Source organism: Triplophysa rosa, linkage group LG13 (assembly GCF_024868665.1).
Source record: "Triplophysa rosa linkage group LG13, Trosa_1v2, whole genome shotgun sequence".
NCBI lineage: Eukaryota > Metazoa > Chordata > Actinopteri > Cypriniformes > Nemacheilidae > Triplophysa > Triplophysa rosa.
Genome location: NC_079902.1, coordinates 19204610 through 19220920, shown reverse-complemented (window position 1 = coordinate 19220920; position 16311 = coordinate 19204610). Strand labels below are relative to the sequence as shown.

Sequence of the window (16311 nt, the reverse complement as noted above, 5' to 3'; positions counted from 1 at the left end):
TTAAATGCATCGTGCATACAGTATAACATTCGACGCATTTAGTGCTCGAAAGTACACGACAGTGAGCATTTGCTTTTTAACCCTCACGCCATTTGTTTCCTTGTCCTAACAAAGGCGTAACTTCCTCCATTTTAGAGAGACGGCTCGTGCTCTGCAAGGTAGCCGATACGAGTCTTGTCGGGGGAAACACTTTTCATTGGTTTCTTTTAAAAAATCACAGGCTGTGACATGATTGTTTTCCTTTTGCGCATTTCGGGGGTGGTTTGACATTAGGCCATGCCACGCTTATAAGCGTAATGTGTCAGACATGCGGCAACCTCCATTGTGCCATCCGACAAAATGTAATCCGGTTGATGGCCTACCTTACGATTTATGATATAGCGACGACGCGTTTGCAATAAAGACACTGTTATTGTTCGGTTGACATTAACTCTTTCAAAATCGAAACATTTGTTTGGTCTAATCCGCCTTCAGTGTTTGTATAGAAAGTGTTTTGAAACCAGAACAAACACGGCCGAAGAGGCTCATAAACTTGCGTTTTTCTAAAGTTGCGCCACGTGCGCATACATTCGCAGACACGCGGACCCCTGTCAATTCCAGTGTAAAGCATTGGCTTTATACGAAACAATGTTTAATCAAATGCATCTGACTGACAGTCCCTCTATAGGTGAAACGAGGGGACAGCAGACGCCTAAGATTGAAACAGCATTTACTTACCTCATGATTACCTTCTGGTCTTTGCAAAAACAATATTATTTTAAACCATCTATTTTATACGAACTATGATTGTTAAATATTATTATATTATTATATTATAGTAATAATTCTTCAATTACATAATAATGGAGGAATGCACAGCTCACAACACATTATATACAAATAATTAAGTTCATGATTGTAAACATTTCAGCATTTTCCCCACACAACATTTATGTTTTTTGGAGTGACACTTGTTTATTTTTTAGCAGATCAGGTGTATTTAATAACACAAAACTGTGATACTTAAAAACAGAACAAAGTCAAAGCAACGTGTAGTAATGGTTTTTAGGTTCAGTCATTCATTGGCTCGATTATTTAGATTGGAACACAACACGTTGCCGAATATAAATGAACAGTTATATTTACAAAAACCTTTTTGAAAAGGCATTGTTATGCCTAAAATCTGACCTCATATAAAAACACCATTGTCTGTTTCAAAAGGGCACCAGACATTTCTTAAATACAACACAACAACAGAAAAGATAAACATACCATTAGGACATTACAAACTTAGCACTTACACATACACATCGGGTGAAAGGTGTCATTATTACTGGGTAAAGTCAAATGTGTCCCAGAATCTGAAGTGAAACAGGTCATGTGTGGTATAGACTGATCCCAGGAGTTCACATCAAAAGCATTAGAACAAAAGATTAAGTTAAATGTAAACAACACAATTGCAGTTCTTTCTACACTTCACTTGAACAAAGTCTAATGACCGAAAAGATTAATATTTGATTCGATACTGTAACATTATTTCACAATACTACCATCATGCACATCTGTACAATAAGTTAACATATGTCATGGCAGTAATGCTAAAGGTCTTTGGAAAAAGATACACAAAAGGATCAAATGAATAACACTGGCACATACACGTACATTTAAGTATCAAAATCTCTCATTTTTCATTGCAAGAGTTTGGCTGTGCAAACACAATTCACTGTGACTTTGGACATGCACCCACATCCCGAGTCCCCCCTTGAAATAAATAGAAAAGACCTTTTGTTACTCAGTGTCTTTTTCTTTCACAGTGGCTTCGCACAAGGCCCTCTTCTGCATCATGGTATATGGAAACGGAGCACCATTGCAGCCACTATAGTCCAGTTTGTTGAGTCTTGCCAGTGTCTTGATACTGCCTGGAGGCCTACCTGGGCTCACCTTGTAGCCTGCAGCTTTGGTGGTGCCCAGCGGCCTTCCCGGGCTGGTTTTAAATCCTGCTGCTCTGGTTGTCCCGGGTGGCCGTCCTGTGCTTGTCCTGTAGCCAGCGGACTTAGTTGTACCCGAGGGCCTGCCTCGTCGTCCGGACTTGCCAAGACCCTTTTTCTTCTTGGATGCCTCTGGTGCCTCTGCAGCCCTCATTCGAACGGTTTGGGAGTGAAATTCATTTTGGGTGTCCTGCATCTGGCAAGACATAGGCTTGATCAACCCCTGTGGCAAGGGAGGCAAATTAGGGAGTGGCAGCTGGAGCGAGGAAGGTGGGGCAGATGGGTAGAATTTGTTGGATTGTGAGCTGCACAGCTCAAAGTGACTGACTTGGTGTTGGCCATCATCACCTATGCTGCCCAAACCGTAGTCACTGCTGTTGCTTGCTACTTGGTGCATCATTTTCTGTTGAAATAAAATACATTTAAAATATTAATGTACAAAGAGATGTCTGATGCATATTTAATTGCATTGCAATTTATAAACGGGAGGGATTTAAAAACATTTAATATGATATTTATTTATAAAAGTATTGTATCTACCGCAAAAGTCTGACTGGTCAAAGACAAAATACGGGCCTGCAAAAATAACTAACGTTAACGTTACAGTAAGTGAATGCAGAGGGAGAGAAAGCCCACAATGATCCTTGCAAACTACGTAAACAATTACATTTAATGTAGATCGCATCACCTTACCATTAAATAAAAAAACATAAACTCTTATAATAAAATGTAAATCGACTGAAGAATTTCGTTTATGTGCGTCCATCGTTGTTCTGTCATTCAATATGTTTAGTATATCTTCTCGCCCCGCGTGATGCCTAAGCGGTTTTGAAATAACTGCAAATAAAACCCGAGGTGAAATAATACAAATGCAAATGTCCGCTAAATATCTGAATAAAGCTGCATATTATGAAGGATAAAGAAAGTACTGTACCTCATCTAGAACGGAAGGTGAAGGGTTAAATATAAAACAGACATTTCTTCCATCCCTGAAACCAAAAGCATAATGCTATTTACGCAAAAATATGGACATCCTTGAATCGCGTGGGATTTCCTTGTTCAAAAATAGTGATAATTTTGGTTTGTGGAATGAATATTTTTTCCCTGAACCGTTGAGGTTTAAAGCCGAAAGGCAGCCATTTTCGCTAGAAAAAATAATAAAATAGTAGAATGGCTTTTACGCATGCGTCGGGTGCTGATGGGAATTTATACTATTTTAATCTAATACACCTATATTACATAAACTACGACAAAAGTTGGGTGTTATCTTAAAAATCTGCCTTTTAGTTTTATATAAAAATGTATTTATTTATTATTATTATTACCATTATTGTTTTATGTATTGCTATCATTCGTACCTGTTTATACACGGACATTCTATTGCATGTTATATGATTTCAGAGTTCGAGACAACCTAAAATTAGAGCAATTCTTATTATTGTTATTATTAAAAATCCTGTAAGTATCAGGTATGTCTAAGTAAACTGCCCTCTTAATAAAAACCTCTAAACTACCACAAATAACGCACTCTTGTTAATACCATATCTGTATATCTCTTAAAGGCAACTTTCAGTCTGCCCCAAAACACCTCAAATGTAGCGGTTCTCAAATATGAAAGCATTACTAATTGTTGTTTCACTCTTACATCAGATGGCGGCACCAAAAGCACAGAAAACAAAGCAACGCATCTGCCATGATTTCTACTGTGGCTGGGCGAGGGTATAGCCTAGTTATTCATATTAATGAAGCCTTTCTGACGGTGATTGGCAACTTTCCTAATACGAAAGCCTGCTTTTGAATATTTATTGAGTAATGAAGCTTCACCTTGATAATCTACCAATGGCTAGCCATGACTCCTGAATAGTATAGTAAAAGAACCTTATCTATAGTAGCCTTCGTATTTTTGAATGCGGATTAGGTGACGTCAACCTACACGAAGGAGTCTTCATCGCTGCTGCGCACCATATAATAAGCAGACCGACATATGAGAGCATGTGAAAGGAGATTTCGAGCTTCTTTGAACTGTGTCGTGTTTACAGAGGACAATATTATACTTTTCATATTCAAGGAGTAAGCTGGCAACGCTTAAGTTCGTTTTTCTCCCGTTCTTAAAGTATTTAAATGGAGTCAACAGTTTTATTTTGATCAAATCTAAACTGCGCTTGATTACTTTGACGCCAGACCCAAATAAAGAATCCGAGTAATAGTAGATTGTTTTTATCATTACTTTAATGCTTAGATAATTTGCAAACATGGACGAGAAGGCATTTACGAAAGAATTGGACCAATGGATCGAGCAACTGAACGAGTGCAAGCAACTGTCGGAAAACCAAGTGAAGATTTTATGTGAGAAGGTGAGTTACATATGACGGCCATCATCATCATCATCATCATCATCACTGTCATTGTTTCAAACACGTGTTATGGCAGACGGCTCGTGGGCGCATTAGCAGACTGTCTATATTTGTTCGCAGCTCAAATACAGTTGCGGTGCGCTCTTCCCACTGGCCGCGAATCCGAAGATGGCGGTGCCGAATTATTCTATTATTGGCCATCTGTGCGCCATGGATGTGACTATTGGTTGTTGGCAACCAGCAACCAGAGCACGGGTTATGCCCACTTTAGTGTTATTCGTTGTCAGGCAGAGATTTTAGATGGGGCAGATGCGCCTTTTTGTAAAAACGCATCAGTGAATACAGATGGAAAAAACTAACTACCCAGAATTAAATATTTGTTTTTTGAAGTGACGTTTGTTGTCGTGTTTCACGTCCATGAATCAATTTGTCCCCATTCTGTTATTCTTTGTTGCTATTTATATTCTTTTCATCCTCACAGTGTACAGCAGTGAAAATAAGTGATTTGACACTTGAAATGACTTTTATTGGTGTACCAATTTTATTGGTTGATTCATCTACAATATTCTTTACTTGAATAAACAATATTTACTATAGATGTGACTGTGCAATTGGCCCTACTTCTAAAAAAAGACAGTTTAGCCATTATCCACCATATGCTTGAATATATTCGTCACGGGTAGAGTCAACATCTGTGCCTTCCTCATCTTGTTAATTATTCAGATCGGTTTAATGGCTGAGACTGTTGTTTAAGTGCGTCTGTCTGTTTATCTTTTGCAGGCTAAAGAAATTTTATCCAAGGAGTCAAATGTCCAAGAAGTGCGTTGCCCAGTGACAGTATGTGGAGATGTACATGGCCAATTTCACGATCTAATGGAGCTTTTTAAGATTGGGGGTAAATCACCAGATACTAATTACCTCTTCATGGGAGACTATGTGGATAGAGGTTACTATTCAGTAGAAACAGTCACACTTCTGGTATCTTTAAAGGTATGTGCCATCTGCTCAGAAGACACAATAGACTTTTGTAATGTAGTTTATGTGGCGTTTGGGTCAGAGTGTTGATATAATATATGAATATGACTGACATGACAACTTGTTTTGAACAAATCTTTCAGGTTCGATATCGAGAGAGAATCACAATCTTACGCGGGAATCACGAAAGCAGACAGATCACACAAGTCTATGGCTTCTATGACGAATGCCTGAGAAAATATGGAAATGCAAATGTATGGAAATATTTCACAGACCTCTTTGACTACCTTCCGCTTACAGCCCTTGTAGACACACAGGTAAATTGCTTTGTAAATAACTTAATAACAGTTAATCAAGCTATTTATTGATTTTTGTTTAATTTATGTCAAAGCACAAATAAAGTGCACAATAATTTGATGGAAAAAGGTCTGTTAAGCTTATATTTTGTGTATAAACTCTCAGATATATTCTATGGTTTATTCTTGTCTACACAGATATTCTGTCTCCATGGAGGATTATCACCTTCAATTGACACACTGGATCACATTCGCGCGTTGGACCGTATCCAAGAAGTTCCCCATGAGGTATAAATTCCACCTGTTAATATCGAACAGATGTCTAGTGTTATTATATTATTTAGAATCATTTAGAGCACCAGCTGGGAATATAACTGACTAGCTTTACGAAATCTTATTGGCAGGGTCCCATGTGTGATTTGCTGTGGTCAGATCCGGATGACCGCGGTGGCTGGGGAATTTCCCCCAGAGGGGCAGGTTACACATTTGGCCAGGACATCTCAGAGACTTTTAATCATGCCAACTGCTTGACTCTGGTCTCACGTGCCCACCAGTTAGTGATGGAGGTAAGAAAAAGGATGAATTTCAATGCTCTATTTAGAATTTTTTCAATAATTATGGTACGAAAATATGGTTTTAAGTCAATGATAAATAAATATATGCGGTAGACGTGAAATAATCAACTTGGTTAAAACAATGACAATCTTATATTTTCAAATCATTTTACAGGGTTATAACTGGTGTCATGAACGCAATGTTGTGACCATCTTCAGTGCACCCAATTACTGCTACCGATGTGGTAACCAGGCTGCCATCATGGAACTTGATGACACGCTCAAGTATTCCTTGTACGTTTATGAGCAAAAAAAATAGGATAACACTTTATTTTACGGTGCCCTTGTTACACACGTTACATGTATTTACTATAGTATTTACTATAAATTATGCATACTGTAGTTACATGTGACTAACCCTGAACCAAACCCTAATCCTAGCCTATAGTAAGTACAGGTAGTTACTTTTTGTTACTCAGTACTTAAATGTATAATTACACTGCAACACGGGCACTGTAAAATAAAGTGTAACCAAAAATAGTGTGACTATATAATCACATTTATCTAATCTCACTTTTTGATGTGTTCTGTTTTTTTGTTGTTGTTACAGTTTACAGTTTGACCCCGCGCCACGTCGAGGAGAGCCCCATGTTACTCGTCGCACTCCAGACTATTTCCTGTAGGACGGGAAGGCTTTTTGAAACAGTACTGCAGCACTGCCTGGCCAGTGGACAATGATCATTCATAGAAGACATCTGCTCACCTGTTTGAATCTTCCTAAACTCAGCGGTTCTGCAAATCCCTCTCTTAGGACCAAAACGTGTGCCATATATGTAATGCAATAAGATGATGCAGTTATCTCACTAAGTACACAATTACTAAATATACAGTAGTACACTCCCATCGGCACAATGTGTTTTTCTGTCACTCTACTAAAAAGCTGTTATGTTTTTCCAAAGCGCCATATGTTTTAGGATTAAATATTTGAATATACACTATAAATGCTTTTTACTGGATAATGTACAATTTGTGGTGAGCTTAAAATAGTGCTGTGTATTTTAACTGCATTTCCATGCTGCATGGCCTCGGGTACACATTGAGCTGAGCTGTCATCAGGCAAATTTCTGACTGCTGTTTAAACGTACGCCTCCTGCAGCTTTTTGTTGCAGGTGGGTGCGAGACACTTAAGTTTAATCCTTTTTGAATATTCTTAAAGCACTTTTTCAAGGCAGTATTTCTTGTTAGTTTACAGAGCATCAGCAGTGTTTTCTGAGTGTCTGCTTTTGTATGTATTTGCATCATTTCCCTGTAATTGGTAAATGAGAGCACAATTAATAGGGATGTATGGATTGGCAATAAAGACCTGTGATATTTATATTAAAATGTTGAGACTGTTTGTTGTACATGGGACACTTTGGGTATTCTGGGACGCTGCCTTAAGGTCCCAGCGGAGTTTGCACGTTCTCCTCGTGCTGCCATGCGTTTCTTCCAGGTACTCTGGTTTCTAAAGGATGTGTTTATGTGTGTGTGCCATCATGTGACTGTTTTGCCTGCCTTTGGCCTGAGATAGTCTGGGATAGGGTCCAGCACTCCATTGCCCCTAATGGGGATAAGTATATTCTTCTTAAAGGGATAGTTCACACAAAAATAAGTTTCTGTCATTATTTATTCACTCTCATGTCTTTCAAAACATGTAGCCTATGTGACTTTTATTTGTGGAACACAACATTTATATTGAGAAATGTCAATGGGAGCCATATTGTTGTTTGGTTACCAGCGTTCTTCAAAATGTCTTTTGTGTTCTTTAGAACAAAGAAATTTATACGAGGATAAGTAAATGATGAATGTCCATTTTTGAGTAAACTATATCCCTTTACGAAAATAACTTTAATCTTTAGCTCGTCCTCTGCCATAGGGTGGTGCAAAAGAGTAAAGGTTTCTTATGGATTTCAGATGTTATTGTCAAATATTTCTCTGTCTGAATGCAATTTCAAGCATTTATTTAATACCTGTACATGAGTTTTGTTTAAAAATATATAACACTTTATCTGCTTAAATTAATGTCACACAAGGTCTAGACATGCGTCTAGAAATCTTTTAAGCACATTTAATAACAAATAACAAAATCTCAAATTAAATAACAAAATCTGAATTCCTTTCTTTTAAAACAAAAGTCTCCGTTGATTAACACTATTTTAGTTAGTGGACGTAAGTAGCAAAGATCTGTCGAGGAGTATCTGTATTTGTTTCTTTAGTTTTATACGTTTTCATATTTCTTACGAAGACGTTTGTACTTTTAATTTGAAATTTCACAAGTCGGTTGGTTGGGCTTGGGCGCATTGGGAGTAGCGTGCATTGCGGCTTACTTCACATTCATTCGTAAATACCAAATTAGCCCCAGTGAGCGAGACTGATATCTACTGCGGAGAGCTGTGATTGTGTCTGACGGCGGGCTTTGCACTGTAAGTGTTATAACCTTTATTTATATTTTTTCCAGATGGCATTATAAAAAAAAACATATTTTTTATTAGCACAGTTAGATTGTCAATCCCTATGATGTCAGTAAATGGATTTGTGAGGTGGCATCCAGAGGTTGATATGGAGGTGCACAGCTGCAGTTGCACAGATGGTTTTGAAGGTATAACTGTGACATAATGTTTGCCATCCGCAGCATCACTCCATTGTTCATAAACACGATATTTATGCATAGTACAATTTTTATTTGTATTACAAAAAGCCTAGTGGAGCCAGCCAACCGGTACTGACTGGTTTTGGACCCTATTCGGCTATTATGTTACAATGATAATATTTTAACAAATAATCATCAGAACGAGACACGTCCAAATCACAGCGCAATTAATATTAATAACATTTACAATACATTTCAGAAAATGTTTTCCTTTGTTTTTTCTTTAAAAGGGACCAATGCAACACATGCAAACGATTGTTAAAGAAATTATTAAATTGAATATATACATTCAACACAAATATTAATGAAATAATACAGAATTTGTAGGGATTAAAACAGGCAGACGAAAAAAAACCATTAGGGAAAGTGTCACAACAGTGTCGGTGTTCAAAGTTCAGCTCAAGATTCCTGAGGATCCTTGAATATCTTATCACCACGATCGACAGAAAGCGTAACATTGTTACTTTTGCTTTAATGATAATACTTGACATAAAAGGCATGCGGTCTCATGCCTTATTTCGTTTTAAAGAGACAGGCACAAAGTCTGAGCGATGTAAAATGCTTGATTTACTCTCCTTCCTTCTACAGCCATCTTTGGTGCATTGTCCAGACGAAAAATCTGAACATTTAATGCATGCACGCACGTAATTACATTGTAATAATTCTGCCTCATGAATGAATTTCTCAGCAACACGCAAATGCGTTTAAATGGTTAAATTCGTCTGAGAGTTTTATCTGCAACCTCGGTGAAACCTTTCATACAGAAATCGCTTTTCTATTGGTCACTGAAGAAGAAACGTATCCGCCCAGTGCTATAAAAAGTATTCTCACTGCTTCTGCCCTGGCCTGCTCGTGAATTCATTGAATCGACCGACCCTCCATTCACACGAACTTTCAGATCTGTACAATCGTTATTTTCACAGAGCAAAGCGAATGTGTGAAGGCACTTGTTCAAGCATGCAACAGTGTTTATGCATACCAGATGCGGGGACACATCAGCACCTGATGTAATGTTAAACCAGACTGATTTTCGAGCAGTTCTCTGGATGACTGGTCAGCTGTGACTATACAAGTACATGCTGATGCAGCACTGGCTGAGAGGAATTTCATGTCCAAGCATTATTCAGTTTTCAAGGGGGGTAGATTTTGTTGTTGTTGAAGAATTCAAAATGGTTTAAAAATGGATGTTTTAGGACATTGTTTTGTCCATATAGAGGGAAAAAAAACTGGAATGGACTAATACATTTTAGTTACACAATATTAGACCTAGAATTTGGACCTTTTAGTTTTCAAATCAAAAATAAGCCTCGTGGTCTATGGCATTCTCACTACTGCGTGCTGAAATCTTTTAACTATTAAGTGCATAGAATGATATGTTCTGTTAAGATAAGATGAAGTTTGAACAGAAGAATATTTTCACAGAGTACCATGGCGGCCGAGCTCTCCACCTCCATAAATATTAAAGAGCCTCTCTGGGATCAGGGAACATTTGTGGGTCGAGCAAAGCATTTCTTTACCGTCACAGACCCCAGAAATATCCTCCTGTCAAATGAATACCTTGAAAAAGCACGTCAAATCATTCAGGATTACAGGTAAATGAAACAGACTGTCTCATTTTCTACTACAATATTAAAATGTGAGCAGAAGGTCAGGGACCCCTTAGAGCTTCCACTGAGACTTGCATGCAATTTATATGATTTGCCTAAATTATAATATCATTTGTCCACCCCAACATAACAATTCTGTCATGATTTTGAGGTATGGATTCAAACCTATGTGACTTATTCCCTGTCCCATCCCCCCAACCCACAAACCCACCCACCCCCCGCCACCCGCACCCCCCACCCCCCCCCCCACCCCCCCCCCGCTGAACACCGATAGATTTGCAATAAATGATGACTTACATTGACAACATTCACTTTCATTTTACGGAAAAGAGTTTGCCAGATAACAAAATACATAATCACCATCTTACACTTGAAGACAGGGGGTAGTAGCACCAGGTCTAACAGAAGATGAGCTCTGGAGGGCCAAGTATATTTTTGACTCAGCATTCCATCCGGACACAGGCGAGAAAATGCTCCTGATTGGTCGCATGTCTGCTCAGGTCCCCATGAACATGACCATCACTGGATGCATGATGACTTTCTACAGGTGCATTATGGTCTAGTTTCTAGTCTGGTTCCTGTACCGTATGTAACCCAAGTGTATATTATGTAACAATGTATACAATTTTTTTTATTGTCTACATACGCAGATTATTTTACTGTGTAGTCATCATTTAAAATACACTTTTTTATTACGACTTTGCTTAATAATGATTTTATTCTTGCTTTCAGGACAACTCCAGCAGTTTTGTTTTGGCAGTGGATCAATCAGTCTTTCAATGCAATTGTCAATTACACCAACAGAAGTGGAGACGCTCCCATCACAGTAAAGTAAGAGTTTAGATCTTATGATTTTTCTTCCTTTCGAGTTAAACATAACCTAATTTGCGTTATTCATACATCATGTTGTTTCCTTACAGCCAGCTCGGCACAGCATATGTATCAGCCACCACAGGTGCAGTGGCTACTGCTTTAGGACTAAATGCATTAGCAAAGGTAAAGATCTATTGTTATTTACTAGTAAGTTCCCTTTATAGAATTGTATCACAATTCAGTTCAACAAGCAATTAATACGTGTTATGTGATCATGACCTTTTTCACAGCAGTGATGCTAGGATTTCATAATGTAAAATGTATTTGAGTTCATCCGTATGTGTGTTTATTCTGTTAATAAATCTTCCGATGTTGTCTGTTTCAGCACGTTTCTCCGCTCATAGGACGGTTTGTACCGTTCGCTGCTGTAGCCGCTGCAAACTGTATCAATATTCCACTGATGAGACAACGGTAAATAATAATGAATAATAAAGAACTTTATGTGTGTTTCAAGTTATTTGTGTTATGATGGACATACTGAAACAGTTTACATGAGTGCTGCTCTTATGTTTATATTAGGGAACTCAAACATGGCATTCCAGTAACAGATGAGAATGACAACAGGTTAGGAGAATCTTCAGAGGCAGCTCAACAGGCCATCACACAGGTGGTGGTGTCCAGAATCCTCATGGCCTCTCCTGGAATGGGTTTGTTTTCTCTTGTGTATAAATTTGTAGTAGATTAATTCATTTTAACTGATCTTCACTGTGTTTTTTACAATATATTTACGTAAAGTAGAAGAGTCAAATGGACAAACTGCATATTGCATGCAATGAATTATGCTATAGACAGTTTCATCGGACACCTAGCCCAAAGTTAACTTCTGGTCTGTGTTTGGTTATAACATAATTTATATATTTTATTTTAATTTAATATTTATAATATCAATTATGCTATAGACAGTTTCATCGGACACCTGGCCCAAAGTTAACTTCTGGTCTGTGTTTGGTTATAACATAATTTATATATTTTATTTTAATTTAATATTTATAATATCAATTATGCTATAGACAGTTTCATCGGACACCTGGCCCAAAGTTAACTTCTGGTCTGTGTTTGGTTATAACATAATTTATATATTTTAATTTAATATTTATAATATCAATTATGCTATAGACAGTTTCATCGGACACCTGGCCCAAAGTTAACTTCTAGTCTGTGTTTGGATAATTACATAATTTATATATTTTAATTTAATATTTATATAACAATATATAAAAATGTATAATTAAATTAAATTAATAAACTACTCAACAGTTATAGATTCTTTGCAGTCTACCAGAAGTTAGTTTTGGGCCACAAAACGTTTGTTTATTTTGTTGCCACTGTCTATACACTAACTTCATGAAAGACCTTCAGTACACATATATTTTGCTTTTTTCCTTGTAGCTATTCCTCCATTTTTAATGAATGCTTTGGAAAAGAAGGCATTCCTCAAGGTATTTTCATTTATCTCTTTACATTTTGCTTACTTTCCCAAGAACTCCTCAATCTCAAACTGTAACTTTTTGGTTTGAGCAGAGCACACTCGACAACATTGTTGTCCACTCTGCTCGCATACGTTAGACTTTACAATGACCCCATAGAATCATCTGCTTTGTTCTGATGTTGATTTTACCCCTCCTCACCTTTTCAGAGGTTTCCGTGGATGAGTGCACCCATTCAGGTCGGCTTGGTTGGATTTTGGTGAGTTTCCAGTTTGGTGATGTTCTGTGTTGGTGACGAGACATTTTGAAATTGGTGATTCATTCATTTGTGTACACCTCTTTTTTCTTAGTCTTGTGTTTGCGACCCCATTGTGCTGCGCGTTATTCCCCCAAAAGAGGTGAGCAAACTTTCACAATTTTTGCCTGTAAACCTTTACTGACGTTATCTTATACCTCAGTTTGTAGCAATTCTGTAGCACTTAATAGTTGCACATCTTCTGATTGAACGCATGCAGCTCAATGGCAGTGAGCTGCTTGGAACCAGAACTGCAAGAGAAAATTCGAGCCAGTCATCCTGGTGTAGAGATTGTCTATTTCAACAAAGGACTGTAAGACCAACGTCGGTAAACCTTCACTCTACTGTAATGATTTCATTTCCCGTGAATTTAAGACATCTCCTTGTGTGCCAAAGTCTTCTCCAGGACATCCCAACCTCAGTCATTTTGTAAGATGCTTTACATTTTTGACGGTTTTAGTGATTTTAAATGAAATGCATTTTGTCATTAGCTGTGTTAGTCATTTGTCTTACGGTGCTCATCCAGACTACTTTGTGTACATGTAATTATTTTTGACATTTCTGAAATAATCGTGTTTGCTGCCATACAATGTTGTTTTAAGGATCAAAGATTATTGTCTTGTTCTCTTTGTTAGCATTGCAATCAGTATTTCGTGTTGATCTTTTCATGAGGGTTGCTGTTTATACAGTAATGCCAAATTTTAACTTCAGTTTAAAGTCACGTGACCTCTTTGACAATAGTGCAATCTGTCGAACACATTACCAAATACAAACCTCTGCTGCACATTTCCTTAGAAACAGGTTTAATAAACAGAGAAACTTAAGCACGGTTTTAAAGAAGAGTATTATATTTTACTATACTCTGTATTTTGAGTTCAAAAAACCCTTTAGATGTTATGCGAGATGTGATCATTAGCGTGTATGTTCATCTAATTTTTTTCTGCTTGCCAGTCGTGCATGAACAAATGTTTAGTGAAAGCAGAGTGAGGTTAAAGTTCAAAGTGTTCTCATTGACTGTTCCAAAGTTCACTCTAAGTTTTGTTGCCTAAATTATACCTGTTTTTGTCAATCTGTATGCCATATTTTCATGCTCAATGTTAATTTTTTATACATTTGTTAATAAACACAACAGTAATATAGAACTAGAACAATATTAACAATAATAACAATGACTAATGTAAGATAATGTGCTAGATGACACCAGCTAGTTATCGTTTTCTGGATCTTTTTCTACAAATTGTAAGTCTGCACAATCCAAACAGTATTTTTTAGTTCTTGCTAGAGTACCAGTTTATATTTCTGAAGTATTACATTGCCTTTCCTTAGACATCATGTATTCTATCCATCTATTTCTAAATGTTTTAATGGTGTTAAACTGCACATTCCGTTTTATTGACAGTCTTATATGTTTAATGTTTTAATATGTTGGCTTGAAACTGTATAACCATAAGAGCTCTTGGTTAGCTGTTTGTTGACCGCTCCGACCTTGATGTTGTGAGATTGTTGATGTGCCACATTAGTTCAGTTAATGAATGTAGTCTTGGCAGTAATGAAATCAAACTGAGCGTGTTTATAGTTCCATGAGTACAGAGGTTGTTTTGTTGAATTGTGACAAAAGCACAACAGGTGTTATTTAAGTTTCACCCGGTTTCATAATTGTATGTTTCACACTTCTCAGTGGATGTTTATGAATGAGTAATTCATTTTTTAAATAATGTACTGATTATTATTTTGTAGCTAGATCAGGACTTGTTAAAATGCACAGGGCCTCTTTTATGGGTGGGGCCCTTCTCTCCCCGACCCAATGAGTAGTCTATTCCACACAGGACCTTAGTGGAACCCCATCATTAGCCAGGACAATGCTCCTGGTTGTGTTCCCATGACAATAGGTGCTATCTGGCCAGATTTAATTTGAGATCCATGACGTATGGATTTTATAACTGATTTCAAAGCAGTCAAAGACTACCAGCACTGTAGCCTTAATTGTTACTCTTTTATTTACAGTATTGACTTTACACTTTTTTTGAAGCTTCTTTATGAGGTTGTTGAATTAATTGATTATATACTGAGTAAAATCCACTGTTTTCTTGACAAGAAAGCATCCATGAATTAAACATTTATTTTCTAATCTTATACTAGTACATAAAATAAATTATTTAACAAGGTATATTTGGAACAAAGCAAATGAGAATATTCCTGAGGTGTCGGTCTACTCTTTCACTGAACAAGTTCCTCAAATTCACAAATAATTTGTTTACAATAAATGAGATGGGGTGTGGTTTTCAAGATGAGTATTTTATTTTGTTTATTTTACAGCGAATGGGGATATTGTACTGTGTAGATTACACTGTACTGTGTGGATTACCTAAATGAAATAAAGACTTCAAAGCAACTTATCTCTTATCTTTTATACTGTATGCAATGCATAAATCAATACATATTAATTCCACACTTAAGACCTTATGAGAAGACAGTTTATTGTTTTAATTTTTTGTGGTGGCGCATGCTCGTATTTACTAAAGGGATAGTTCACCCAAGAAAATGAAAAATCTGTCATCATTTACACACCCTCAAGTTGTTCCAAATCCTTATACATTTTTCAAGTAATTTATGATACAATTTAAATTTTTGGGTGGAGTATCCCTTTAATGTCATGCAGTACACCTGCTGTTACTCAGCTACAACACTTGAATGCAAAAAATTTGAATTTAAGAAATGCACAGGAGTTTAAATATGGGCAAAGTACACAAATACTTTATATTGCTTTTAGGTTGTAAATAAAGCTTGTGAATGGCGACGACTAGTGGCCATATATATATAATATATATATGAAGCTCTTCATGTTTTCCGGTTACTAGGCAACAAGTTTCACGAGTAAAAGTTCACATTCAAAACATAAGACTAAAAGAAAGATTAAAATAGTTTAATTGGATGACAATTACGAGACATTCGTATAAAACAAATTTTATTAAAGTAAGGGAAATTGCCTTATTTCAAAAATTGTCTGAAAAGTATTAACAAAATTATCCGACCTTTTCTTGTTTACAGCCAACGGCTGAAACTAAACGATTAATGAGCTTAATTGGACGCCGTACTTTAGACTTGAACAAAAAACTTAATTCATTTTTATTTTAAAAATTAAAATAATGTTCAGAAAAAAAGTAAATCACAGTAAATGCAGCTTCTCACTAGCAGAAGAGACAGTCATCTGCTCAACACGGGCAGCATTTTAATTCTGACAGGAGGCGTTCCCATCGAGAGAGAGAGAGAGAGA

The 16311-nt window shown here is 36.9% G+C and overlaps 3 protein-coding genes across 4 annotated transcripts; 2 read left to right on the top strand and 1 right to left on the bottom strand.

The window, feature by feature from the left end:
- Window positions 1-939: 939 nt before the first annotated feature.
- si:ch1073-44g3.1 (uncharacterized protein LOC797133 homolog) lies at window positions 940-3120 on the bottom strand. Its single transcript, XM_057349708.1, has 2 exons — window positions 2902-3120; window positions 940-2370 (listed from the first exon to the last, which is right to left on the bottom strand). Exon 2 carries the CDS (start codon window positions 2365-2367, stop codon window positions 1768-1770), a length of 600 nt encoding a protein of 199 aa, XP_057205691.1. The 5' UTR covers window positions 2368-2370; window positions 2902-3120; the 3' UTR covers window positions 940-1767.
- Window positions 3121-3741: 621 nt separating this feature from the next.
- ppp2caa (protein phosphatase 2 catalytic subunit alpha a) lies at window positions 3742-7782 on the top strand. 2 transcript variants are annotated; one of them, XM_057350075.1, is made up of 8 exons: window positions 3742-4037; window positions 4207-4321; window positions 5102-5311; window positions 5440-5613; window positions 5791-5880; window positions 5997-6158; window positions 6322-6440; window positions 6757-7782. In XM_057350075.1, exons 2-8 carry the CDS (start codon window positions 4220-4222, stop codon window positions 6827-6829), a joined length of 930 nt encoding a protein of 309 aa, XP_057206058.1. In that variant the 5' UTR covers window positions 3742-4037; window positions 4207-4219; the 3' UTR covers window positions 6830-7782. The 2 variants fall into 2 exon arrangements, with proteins under 2 accessions (XP_057206058.1, XP_057206056.1); XM_057350073.1 differs by having other exon boundaries at window positions 3744-4321; window positions 6757-7781.
- Window positions 7783-8513: 731 nt separating this feature from the next.
- Window positions 8514-15423, top strand: sfxn1 (sideroflexin 1). The gene is made up of 11 exons (XM_057349449.1): window positions 8514-8608; window positions 10258-10427; window positions 10819-10989; window positions 11175-11273; window positions 11363-11438; window positions 11641-11726; window positions 11835-11962; window positions 12705-12754; window positions 12952-13001; window positions 13093-13140; window positions 13258-15423. The coding sequence occupies exons 2-11, from the start codon at window positions 10264-10266 to the stop codon at window positions 13352-13354; spliced, it is 969 nt and encodes a 322-aa protein (XP_057205432.1). The 5' UTR covers window positions 8514-8608; window positions 10258-10263; the 3' UTR covers window positions 13355-15423.
- The last annotated feature ends 888 nt before the right edge of the window (window positions 15424-16311 follow it).

Excerpts from the sequence above, each read along its gene's own strand:
- si:ch1073-44g3.1 (XM_057349708.1), bottom strand. The coding sequence starts at position 2,367 with ATGATGCACCAAGTAGCAAGCAACAGCAGTGACTACGGTTTGGGCAGC.
- ppp2caa (XM_057350075.1), top strand. The coding sequence starts at position 4,220 with ATGGACGAGAAGGCATTTACGAAAGAATTGGACCAATGGATCGAGCAA. Across the intron at positions 4,322-5,101 it reads TGAAGATTTTATGTGAGAAG|GCTAAAGAAATTTTATCCAA; the intron begins GTGAGTTACATA and ends TATCTTTTGCAG. Across the intron at positions 5,312-5,439 it reads CACTTCTGGTATCTTTAAAG|GTTCGATATCGAGAGAGAAT; the intron begins GTATGTGCCATC and ends CAAATCTTTCAG.
- sfxn1 (XM_057349449.1), top strand. The coding sequence starts at position 10,264 with ATGGCGGCCGAGCTCTCCACCTCCATAAATATTAAAGAGCCTCTCTGG. Across the intron at positions 11,439-11,640 it reads GACTAAATGCATTAGCAAAG|CACGTTTCTCCGCTCATAGG; the intron begins GTAAAGATCTAT and ends TGTCTGTTTCAG. Across the intron at positions 11,727-11,834 it reads ATTCCACTGATGAGACAACG|GGAACTCAAACATGGCATTC; the intron begins GTAAATAATAAT and ends TGTTTATATTAG.